General features: G+C 36.5%; 1 protein-coding gene across 1 annotated transcript; it reads right to left on the bottom strand.

Moving 5' to 3' along the window:
- Positions 1-424: 424 nt before the first annotated feature.
- On the bottom strand, positions 425-6361 carry LOC138607715 (uncharacterized). Its single transcript, XM_069680358.1, has 10 exons — positions 6233-6361; positions 5789-6064; positions 5471-5710; positions 5262-5375; positions 4951-5085; positions 4692-4838; positions 1862-1996; positions 1242-1329; positions 974-1011; positions 425-895 (listed from the first exon to the last, which is right to left on the bottom strand). Exons 2-10 carry the CDS (start codon positions 5790-5792, stop codon positions 870-872), a joined length of 927 nt encoding a protein of 308 aa, XP_069536459.1. The 5' UTR covers positions 5793-6064; positions 6233-6361; the 3' UTR covers positions 425-869.
- Between the last annotated feature and the right edge of the window lie 6435 nt (positions 6362-12796).

A 12796-nucleotide genomic window follows, 5' to 3' on the forward strand; every position in this document is an offset into this window, starting at 1 on the left:
CTCACATTCAAATAATAACCATGTTTTTTGGCTGACCGCAGGGGTCAGCCCTACACGTGGGTCTGCATGTGACTGACTGAGTGAGTGACGGTACTTTCAGAGCCGTAGGGAGAGAGTTGCGACATCGCAATGGCGGAGCATATTGGACCTCCACTGACGCGACTCTCTGTCCATACGGCTCTGGATACTTTGTTCGGGGAGTAGGCGGGGCTGCTCCTCCGCTAGAATTGTGGATTCTAAAAATGTGACTTCTTCTCAAGACAATTAAAACTCTGGTTCACTTGTCTGGTGGTTTTGTGCCCTGGTTATAGTATCCAATAAAGTTTGATACAATGTTCCATTTTTTAATAGTTATAGGTTATAATAGGTCTTACAAATATAAAATGTAATATGTCAAAAATACATAACAAACACAGCTGTAAAAACAAAGCAAAACCAGGCCTAACTGCAAATTCTACCTCTTACATTCATTCCCTTCAGGCAGCAGAAGTTGTCTTTAATTGACGTCTACGTGTCTGCAGCTTTCACTTTTCTTCTTCTACTTTGGCATGTGCACAACTGGTCAGAGAAAATGCTTAAACATAATGGTAAATGATATTAGAATTCTAGTCTTGCGACCTCTCAAAGCGCTACACTCTTTCACACACACATTCATACACTGATGGCAGAGGCTGCTATGTGAAGTGCCCAACTGTCAATCAGTACTAATCACATTCACACACCGATGGCTCTGCCACCAGGAGCAATTTGGGGTTCAGTGACTTGCCCAAGGACACTTCATCATGTCGACAACATATTGATGAGAAGAAGATGATTTGGTTGGATGTTCCATCAGGCCTTTTTTCATCAAGTTCTTCTTTATGATGGCATTAAGATCGAGGCACATTTACATAAACTGAAAAAAAGAAAAACAGGAAATTGTTAAACTTCAAGTTGTTTTCAGAAACAACCAACAAACCCAGAATCTACTCACTCGCTTGTGATTGAAGCATCGGATCTTCATTCACATCTCTGTGGAAGAAATAGAGAACAATGGTTTCATACAGTTAAATTCATAACTGATATAATGTACTTTGAATTGAGCTGTTAAAATTACTGAACACATTATCTTTTTCTGCCTCCGTCTTTATTAAATCTGATTTAAAGAATTGAACTTTTCGACTATAAAACCAACCAGAGACAATGTTACAGTCAAACAAAGCGGAAGATTGGATGTAAAATGATCATTTCTCACTACTTACACACAGTCTTTGTAGACCATAAGAGCCACGGCCAAACACGTGGAGAAGAGGAGGAGGACTACACAAACAATTAAAGCGGTGCCTCTGTCTGTAGATTGTCAAAATGATAGGTGGTATTAATTAAAACGGGTCATACAGAAAGTTTCAACAGGTTTGCTCTCAAAATAGTTATTTTTAATCATTAACAGTGACTGCAGAATAAAAATAATCATTGTAAATGTGTTTATTTATAAATTATCATTGTATTCATTGACTACAATTTTACATAGAAGAGATCTATAACACTCTGGTACCAAACTCCAGACTCCTGTCACCTCTGCACCTGCCTTCACTTCTCTGATGATTAGAGCGACATTTTCATGTTCATCATAAAAGCTTGTGATGAGCATGCTTCAATGATAACGAAGTAAATGTTGAGTTGATGCTCCATTCATCCATTCAAATAAAAGAGAGTCTTTCTCCCAAAGATACTGGAACACGTTTACTTCAATGCCACACAGTTGTCTTAACCAGGTGTTCAACAACACATGCAATACACCACCTTGGTGAATACATCGTCAGGATAGTCTGTTTTTATTTCACGTGTGTTGGCTGTAATCTTTTGGTTTTTGGACACTTACTGCGAAATGATCTAAAAGTGTAAGCTGCTTGGCCAACTTCCTTGTTGTTGTAGGTGGGTTGGACTTCACAGCTGTAGTAGTCATCAGGATCCAGTATGTCAATGAAACACGTTTGTCCTCGTCTGTGAACTGGAGCTGAAACATAGTTTCATCAGCTGTTTTGTTGTGTTTGATTCAACAACAAGGCAACAAAGATGAAATTATTGGAGTAAACATCAGCAGACTGGTTTGTTGGTGACAACAAAATGGACATTAATTAATTATTTAATCAATGAATCAATATGTCATTGGCAGATCACCAGCTCTGGCCTTGAGCTGAAACTTTACTACTTTTTAGGATTGTTTCTTATGAACGACCGCTTCATACTTTACTGTGCAGCACGTTTAGCTGCAATGTTTACTTTCTATTGAAAAAGACTGTTAGAGTCACAATCACACAGGTCTCTGTTTTGTTCTCTTGCAGGTCTGTTTTTGGACCTGGCTCGACCTCAATAACCCCCCCCAAATAACGTTCCAGTGATGATGACCTTTGACCTTTGCTGCAATTTGATTGTTGGTTTCATTTCGTTGCAAGTGTGATTGAATATGTGTGACAACATCAACACACATTGACGAATCGTTTCAGTGAATTACAACAAGTCTCTGCTCATCATCTGATTACAGGCCGCTTCACTTTTGTTATTGATAAGAAGCAAATGAGTGGATGTGGTCTGTGGGAATCATCACTGACTGCTAATTCAGGCAATGAGGATGCTAACTTGGTGAAGACACTGGGCCTCATTCACAAACAGTGCGCACACATAAATCTGTGCTTAAACCGTGCGTACGAATGTTTGATGCACAAATTCATTAATATGTTCTTACTACTACTTCTTTTTTCGTGCTCTGTGAACAAAGTTAGAACTTCCTCAGACCATGTGTGACCACGAATGATGAAGGACCAGCTTTCTCAGAACATAAAACACACACCCTTAAGACTTATTGCACAGCATATTAAAACTATTCCTCTAACAAAAGCCTTTAATAGACAACATTTAAGACTGTGAATTTACTAATGCATTGACCAAATGTATCAAATAATCATGAATTGATGCCCTATCTTCTCATCAATAATAATTAAAATTAAATTAAAGTCTTAGTTTACAATCAAGAAAATCAAAATGTATGTCCTGTCCACCCTTGGTTTCCTGGCTACAGGTACATTTCAGACTTCAGTCTTTACCTCAACACTCTCTTCATGATACACCGAGTGGATGTCCTTATATAGAGAAAAGGGGGCGTGGTAGTATGCAGTATTATAGTATTGCGGGCACACGCTTGTCAATTTACAATGAATCTGCTTCACTAACATACGCAAGGTGGTGAGAACAAAATTGGCCGGTGCGCCCGTGTCATAAATCCGACAGTGATTTTGCGTATGACTTATTTTGTGCGCAGAATAAGAACATTTTAACGCATATATTAGTGAATGATGCCCACTGTGATGCCAAACATGGAGGATAAAGAGGAGGAAGGTGAAGGAGAGGACTGTCAGATGCAGGTGAGCTAATAGTGAACATTATTGCGTAAGCTGAAAGTTACCTACCACTATGTGCTGCACTTGGACTATCGTTAGCTACAGCTAGCAGGCTGCTACAAGCTAACAGAGACTGTGTAGTGCTGTTGCCATAGAAAGGTAGGATGAATCTCCTTTTGTATATCACTGTGGTGACTTTTATTTAGATTATTTGTGGTTGTTTCATAGTTTTTGTTTGATTTGTTCAAAAGTACAAAATTAATTGTGTTCGCGTTTTACATTTAATAGCGTCCATTTCAATTATATATCTGGCATAATCGAATCTCGTTTTTTTAAGTAAATTTATTTGTTGTTTTTCGTTTTGACCATTTTTTTTAGCTCTGCTACAAACAACACAGCCCCCAGTCACAAATCACTGGTGCATCTTCTGCTCAACACCCAGAAATCTAAGGTCAGTCATTATCATTCATATGATCCATCTTGTTTGTTGGGTCAAAGTAACTCTGTGTACTCCAAGGATTTATAGGGGGACTTTACCCTCTCTGATGGACCAACCAAGATTTAAAACACATCAGTCACTGAGCGCAGAATTTAGTTCCTTGGTATCACAGCAAATGTAAGGGCTTCTATCCTTGTGCCAAAGGCTTAATCACCATCATTTCTCTCACTTGGTGATAGATAAAGAACTAACAGACGTTTATTCAACTGAATATATTCCAGATTACCATTTTAACCCTGATATTTTAACCGTACTTCAATCAATGACTCAATACTTCACTTTGTATTCTACAAACTTTGACTTGAACTATAACCTCAGGTTATTTACACCTACCATCACTCATGCTAACGTGTTGGCATGTAGCACTGTAGGTCTGTGGGAGACTCAAGTATCAAATGACTTTCAAATGTGACATTTAGAACAAATCAAAAACTGATGAGTGATATGGATTTCTTTGGTTATTGTTGTCTGAGAATATTTTTTGATTATCTTTGTTACTTTATTGTTATACTTATTATTATTATTATTATTGCTACATGTGTGTATATTTTTTTCTAAATTAATTTTTTGCTTTGTTTACAGGCCACTGATGTTTATTGTTTCTGTGTGGAGCCATTTTCACTTCTTTTCTGATCTCAGGTTTGATTTGGTTTGTTGTGTTTATTCATGTTTTAACACTGTTTGATTTTAAAGTGTTTTATGTTAATGTTTTTGTGTGGACCCCAGGAAGACTAGCAACCACTCTGTGCAAGCTAATGGGGATCCAAATAAAGAATAACGTTTATAAAATATTTAATATAACTTGTTTTACTTACTCCATCCATATGTGGAATTATAACAACTGCAGGCGTAAGAAAACTTTGGATCTTTGGTAACATCTTTACACCTCTGACTGGTCGTGGTCCAACTAAACACAATGGAAGTGTTGGTCACTCTCTCCTCTGTGATTTCTGTTGTAAGATCTGTAAAAACACATTAGACGTCTGTAACACTCAACTCAACAAATGATGTACTTTCTCAGGATATGAACTTATTTTTTGTCATTGCAGTGAAGTAAAGTGAAACTCAACATACCACAGTCTATGTCGAACTCGATAGTAGTTGTTTTTTTCACAGTAACATTGTTGTGTTTGATCTGACCCGTACAGTTGTAGTCTGTGAAGGGCTCCAGCTCCCACAAACTCCTGGACTCAGAGGGATTGGACTTCTCTGAGGAGACACAAGAACGGCAACATTTCAACAACTGCTGTTTGTGCCTCAGAGCCTGTGAGAGATTATCTTTTGGTTTAAGACAAGATTCAAACATGGACACATTCAAAAAGTCTAACATTTAAAAAGTGCACAAAGCAACACCTCCACTTTCCACTTCTCGTCTCTTCACTTACCCAAACACGTGTAATCGACGGTGAGATTCTCACAGTTCGGAGGCAATGTTGCATTAATCTTTGCAGGAAGTCCAGTTGGGATTTCCTGTTTCATTTCGCTGGGATTCAAGAAATCTGTGAAAAAACAACAAACAGTACAAATATTAAACATGATGAAACACGCTCTGTAACACGCAATGGAATATACTGGATGATTCTTCTGTACATACCGACAGTGATGCTTTTGGTGAAGCTGAAAGTAGAGTTCACACAGTTTCCTGAAGTGAAGGTTGTAGTCAAGTCTGTGCAAATGTCGTTGTTACCAGGTTTGATACAGAACACTCTATAATTATCGGGGCATTGCTTAGCTTTCACATTATTGGATGCTGACATTGAAGAGCTGATGTCCCATTCACTCCTGTAACAAACATGATCAGGGAAACAGCTGTCCTCTGTAACGTCTCCATTTTCTGAAACACAAAAGTGATGCACAAACTTAAACTTAGTTCTTCAATTGAAACAAAGTAAGATGAATTATTTTTACTCACTCATTTCACTTGTAAGTTCAGTCGTTCCTTTTCCAGTGTGTTTACAAGTCGTTTCTTTGCCAGTGCTATCAATAAATGCCACGGCGTGCTCATATTTAGTACAGGGCTTCAGGTGTATGATGTTGTGTGTTGAGGTTCGGCTCGAGTGATCAACTTTGGATTTGTCTCCACTCTGAGGTCGGGCCTCTTCGTTGATGTTTATGCTGTAGGAACCACTGGTAGAGCTTGTTATGTCTATCTGGAGGCCAAACTGGATTTTTGAGACGGTGTAAGAACCTGCAGAGAAAATCAACAATACATCTTAGTTTGTATACACCACTGGAAAAAATGAGCAAGAAACACTTTGTACGCTCACTGTTTAAATCTACTGTAGTTGTATTCATTGTAAAGTATGAGTGAGACACTGGAGAGAAGACTGGAGACCTACATAACACTGATACTCACACTGTGGGAGTGATGGAGGAGGTTCAGCGGTGGCTGGAGAACAATCAAACAAGACAAAATATTAGTCTAGACTATAAAACGTTGAAATACTCTTCCAAAGCAACTTGCAAGTGATTGGATTCAATGAACGTCTTTTCCGTGTTAGCAGCTGTTGTCTTTACTTACAAGAACACTGCAGTTTTACCATAGTCTTATATAAGAACTAACAGTGCGCTTGTAATAATCACGATTACACTTCCATCATCACAATGTGCTGCATGTAACATTTTAACACCAACATTGTGGCACTGGGCTGGAATACGAGAAGAGGAATCAGGTGGAGCGTTAGATGTTGATGTGAGTTCAATTACTTCCTGGTTACGGACCTAATGTTGGCTTTCTTTAGCAATGATGCTAACCTCAACAGGGTTGTTTAAAGAGTCGTACTGTTTGACTTCAACTCTAATGAACAGTTTGTGAAGCTCTTGGAGAAACTCGCAGCTTTCGATGAAACCGTCGGACAACAGAAACGAGTTTTCCAAACTCACCAGGAAATGTCTAAGCCCTTTCAAAAAGTTGTCTCATCTAAATCCCAACACCTTCCAACAGAGAGCTGCTGCTGTTTTCTAAGTCTTACTCTTATGCAATAAATTACAGACACCACTTTTTTAGCTTCATGCTAAATACATCCAAATATCATGACAACAGCTCACGGATGATGCATCACTTTGGAATATAACTAAAAATAATAACGTGCATTTACATTGTGTGACTTCATATGAAGGATCTAATTTTGGAAATGTAAATCATGGTCCAGATGTTATGGAGTAAGTTATTGTCAGTTTGCTTGAGCTCAGATTAAAAGCAACTCAATAGAGGAATGAAAGGGAAATACTCAAAGTGAAAGTGTTCATAAAAACTGTGTCTAGGTAAGACTGACTGAAGCCTCGTGTTCCGTGACAAAAGATTAAGGGCAAACCACAAGTTAGGGAATGTTGCAGCACATGGACATAATTGTTCCTTGTTTGTTATGTAGCTTGCTGTTATGTTTCTGCATGTAGTTCACTTTGGATTGTTTGTTGTTTTCTTTTTTTTTTAAGTTGTATCTGTAGTCATCGATCTTTTCTTTGTTCGTTCAGCCATAGTAGATTACTGTTTACTCGCAGCACTTGAAGAGACCGGAAAAGCAGCTGCTTAGCTCCGCCTACCCTCTCTGGCAGACCAACCACTGCTGGCTGATGGCAAATTGGGTGATTTTGGGTGACACCCAGTCTGTACCCAGGCTTTCATCAGTGGGCCAGAGGCTCAATCACCATTGTGTTACCTCATTCTGCGATAGATAGAGACGCTGACATTTATTTAAATGAAAATCTTCAACAATATCACTTTAAGAGTGACAAAGTATTTTCTGTCCCTCGTGCACAGAAAACCTTGTTTCCATTCGGAGAGCGTTCTTATCTTTGAAACGTTGCTGCCTTTGTGCTGCTCGGGCAGTAAAGCCATGAAGCAGTATGAAGAGTGAGTGAGGTAGTGGGAGGCTGAGCTGAAGGTAACACATGTAGAGCACAACAGGCGACAACATAGAATTAAACATTTTATTCATTATAATGACGATGATGTTACTGAATGTAGAATGAATGTTATTGTGTGTATTTCTACTTCTATTTCCATCTTGACCTTGACCTTACTAAAGAGACAAAAGTGTAAATCATTGCAGCTTGTCGTCAAGAAGGAGAACAGCATCCTGCTAATAAAAGTACAGCATCGTGTTATTGGGTGTATTTCTACTTACTTGCTCTGCCTTGACCTGGACCTTAAAAAAGAGGGAAAAAAACATTTTACACCGTCCCATATCTACATTTACAGAAAACAAGTTTTATCTCTGCTACAGAGTCTTTTCACCACCGCTATTTATAGACATCACATTACGGTCATGGCGGTTTAGATTCAGGCACGTGATATGTGAAGAAGCAGAACAGGGGAAGATGTTAGGTCGGCCTTCTTCATCAATGTGCATGCCCTATTTACCAACTACACAGCTTGTCATCTAGCTTGTATTGTAAATGTAGCTCGTATTGTAAAATTCAAAATTGATCGCTGACGGGGCCTTCAGTCTCATAGTGAAATCTTGTGGCCCATGAAAGGTTCATGAAAGTGCTGAAAATGCTCCCGTCTGTGCTTAAACAGAAGGAAATGTACACAGTCAAAGCCAAAAGTGTGAATACACATGTGCATTTGTAAAATCATAAATAAAAATACAGGTGCTGAAGGTGATAAATGTCATATCAAAGAATAAAAGTGATGCAGAGGACGGACAGCTAGAACACACAATCACGTTTGGGAGGTTAGAAAGAAACAAATTATGTATATCAGTTAATTTCTGAAGCATCTTACAAGAATCAATACATTTTCGAACAAAGACAAGCTGCTTGAATTTTAACTCCAAGTGTGGCCGAACGTCACCCAACAGCAACGTGACAGTCGTCCAAAGTGCATGAACGCTGTAAATAAACACCACGTTATTCCACCAAATACTGACTTCTGAACTCGTCCTGAGTTAAAACATTATTGTTCTGTTTGAAATGAACATGAACTTGTTTATTTAGCTTATGGTCTGAAAAACATCTTTTTTGTATCTTTTGTTATTTTAACCAGTCATCATTTCTGCAAATACAAAACCTGAATGAGAACATTTAATTTAGAAGTAAGAAATGTTGTTTACTATAAAACAAAAGTTAATTTTACACAAACACAAACCTAGAAATGGAAGAACCAGAGAAAAACGTATTTTAGCAGTGGTCTCTTAACTTTTTCCGGAGCTGTATGTTTGTTTGTTTTTTCATGTCACTCCCCGTTATTATTCTCATTTTAATCCGGCCGTGTTTTTATTTCTTTCTTTGTTATTTTAGGTATTTTTCAGTGGGAATATTGTAATTTAAATAGAGTAATGGGGAGCAGTATTAATACAGCAGTATTATTAGTAATATAAATTCTTCCTGTAATATGTTGAAGCAACCATGCGTGTCAGAAAGTCAAGAATAGGAAAACGTAAATATACGTAAATATACAGTGAAAACGTTAAACCTGCGCTCATTAATAAAGACATGAATATAGAATGAATATTGTTGTTATATAACTCAGGTCATTGTAAATGTTTTTGGTCATGTAATCTGACTTCATAGTACAGCAGGCTTTAAACGTTCAACTTAGTTTTAATGAATAAATATAATGTAAATATATACTATGAATATAGTTTAGATATACACTATAAATATAGTTTAAATATACACTGTAAATATAGTTTAAATATATATACACTATAAATATAGTTTAAATATACACTTTGAATATAGTTTAAATATATATACACTGTAAATATAGTTTAAATATACACTATAAATATAGTTTAAATATACACTGTAAATATAGTTTAAATATATATACACTATAAATATAGTTTAAATATACACTTTGAATATAGTTTAAATATATATACACTGTAAATATAGTTTAAATATACACTATAAATATAGTTTAAATATACACTGTAAATATAGTTTAAATATATATTTACTATAAATATAGTTTAGATATACACTTTGAATATAGTTTAAATATACACTTTAAATATAGTTTAAATATACACTATGAATATAATGTAAATATATACTATAAATATAGTTTAAATATACACTGTAAATATAGTTTAAATATATATACACTATAAATATAGTTTAAATATACACTTTGAATATAGTTTAAATATATATACACTGTAAATATAGTTTAAATATACACTATAAATATAGTTTAAATATACACTGTAAATATAGTTTAAATATATATTTACTATAAATATAGTTTAGATATACACTTTGAATATAGTTTAAATATACACTTTAAATATAGTTTAAATATACACTGTAAATATAGTTTAAATATACACTGTAAATATAGTTTAAATATACACTGTAAATATAGTTTAAATATATATTTACTATAAATATAGTTTAGATATACACTTTAAATATAGTTTAAATATACACTATGAATATAATGTAAATATATACTATAAATATAGTTTAAATATACACTATGAATATAATTTAAATATACACTATAAATATAGTTTAAATTTACACTTTAAATATAGATTAAATATACACTATGAATATACTTTAAATATATATATACTATGAATATAGTTTAAATATACACTATGAATATAGTTTAAATATACACTATGAATATAGTTTAAATATACACGATAAATATAGTGTAATTATGTTGATTTGTTGTGCATTGCTTATTGATAAGTAATTAATCAATTATAAAGCTTCGTCCTGACACACAAGCTGATTCATGTGAGTCTTTAAAATCACTTGTTTTTGTTCTCATGTCTAATTCTTCTTTGTGTAATAATGGTGAGCAGGCTGCTGACAGTTAAATAACTTTTTCTTTCATTTACAGCCGTTATGTTTTAACACATAAAAATGTATTTGATTAAAAGGCCACTTTATTTTTGTAATTCTGGAAATTAGTCAGTTTGAAGTTACAGGAACGTGTTTGATTTTTAATCTCACACTCATTGTTTCACAGATTTTAAGGATTGCTGTGCTGAAACTGAAAACTATATGGATCTCTATGTTTTTTGCTTTAAATTGCGGGAAACTTCCGAACAGCTTCAACCTATCATATTTCTGCAAAGTAAAAGAAAATGTGTTTTACAGTCTTGACTGCAGCACAAACATGGATAAGACAAATACATACATGAAACACCTTTGCATTTCTACGGAGCCTTTATTTTGAAAGAGCAGGACTCTGATGTTGAAGATTTTTACTTACAGTTGGCCAAACCGATGATTCCAGTCCAGAGCAGCAGGATCCTGACACCACACACACCTGCCATATCGAGGAGCGAGCGAGTGCAGCTACACACACGCAGGACAGCCGCAAAACGCAGCTGAACACACACCACACAGCTCAGACCTCACCCCCCTGTTCAAGTGATGTGTGGATTTAAGAGTACACATTTATGCAGTGCTGCACACAGGAACAGGAAATCCCTCATCACCCAAACCTCAAACCTTTTTTCTGAACATTTTGTCTGATGATTATTTCTCATAGTCACTCTGTACATGTAGCCAGTTCCTAATTAACACAAGCAACAGTCAAACACAAGCAGAGGATTACATGAAAAATAAACTTTACTTTCTGGACTTTCAGCAGTTAAGAAAGTAGATCTTGTAGAGCACCACAAACAACGAAGCATATCACGTCGAATCTATTCCACCCTCAGCGCCTTCCTGTTGAGTTATCAGACTCCTCCTCCCCCACAGAGGAGGTGGTCAGGTTCAGCTCCTCAAAGAGCTCTTTCCACCCATGACATCGTCCCCTGTCTGAATCAGCTGTGGATGTAGCAACCTTAAAGTCATTGTTTAATGTCTGCCATGTTGAAGCCTCGCATTTGGCCGTCACCATATTAGTTTTTGAGCCGACAGTGACCGAGCTTGGATGACAGGGTGGAGCTAGAGAGGGGCGAGGAGTTACCAACGACGAGGTTAATAAAGGTGATATAAGTTGTGTCTCAATTCAGGGAAGCGTAGATGCTAATGCTGAACTGAAATGAGACGGTCTGGTCTACCGAAGATTTCCTGTTTGGCGTCACCAGCTGTTCCCGTCTTTAGCCTCTCTATTCTATCCCTTCCTATTTTCTTTATCTTATTTTATTTTCTTATTTTTATTCTGCTTCTGTGTTAATTGTTCTGCACCAAAATCACCAAAACAAATTCCTTGTATGCGCAAACCTACTTGGCAATAAACCCGATTCCGATTCTGATTCATCACCAAAAGCCGCTCCTGTCGCCTAGCAACAGGTAGCTAGCTGGCTTACTAGCTATCATAACTATATAAGTAATTGCGCCCTAGAATATTGTCCAGTGATAGAGGGCCATCTGAACATTAATCTCCTGTAAATATGATGTGAATTTCCTGTTTTAGGAATGTGGATGTAGATGGTTATTGCACCATTTAGCAACTCAACGCTACATAGAATAATCGAGGCTGTGTCCAAATTTAGGACAAAAGAACGCAGCATTTCTTATCAGCAAGTGAAGAAAAACTGGGACCATAATATTTAATTTATTGGATAACACACTTGGCTCACATTCAAATAATAACCATGTTTTTTGGCTGACCGCAGGGGTCAGCCCTACACGTGGGTCTGCATGTGACTGACTGAGTGAGTGACGGTACTTTCAGAGCCGTAGGGAGAGAGTTGCGACATCGCAATGGCGGAGCATATTGGACCTCCACTGACGCGACTCTCTGTCCATACGGCTCTGGATACTTTGTTCGGGGAGTAGGCGGGGCTGCTCCTCCGCTAGAATTGTGGATTCTAAAAATGTGACTTCTTCTCAAGACAATTAAAACTCTGGTTCACTTGTCTGGTGGTTTTGTGCCCTGGTTATAGTATCCAATAAAGTTTGATACAATGTTCCATTTTTTAATAGTTATAGGTTATAATAGGTCTTACAAATATAAAATGTAATATGTCAAAAATACATAACAAACACAGCTGTAAAA

Source organism: Semicossyphus pulcher, unplaced genomic scaffold (genome assembly GCF_022749685.1).
Source record: "Semicossyphus pulcher isolate SPU_LCO1_2020_fin unplaced genomic scaffold, fSemPul1.0.p SCAF_4, whole genome shotgun sequence".
NCBI classification, from domain to species: Eukaryota; Metazoa; Chordata; class Actinopteri; order Labriformes; family Labridae; genus Semicossyphus; species Semicossyphus pulcher.

Bases quoted from the DNA above. Each gene is read 5' to 3' on its own strand.
- LOC138607715 (XM_069680358.1), bottom strand. The intron at 5,376-5,470 runs GTATGTACAGAA...GTTTTTTCACAG, and splicing joins CACCAAAAGCATCACTGTCG to ATTTCTTGAATCCCAGCGAA. The intron at 5,086-5,261 runs GTAAGTGAAGAG...GTGTCTCCTCAG, and splicing joins CGTCGATTACACGTGTTTGG to AGAAGTCCAATCCCTCTGAG.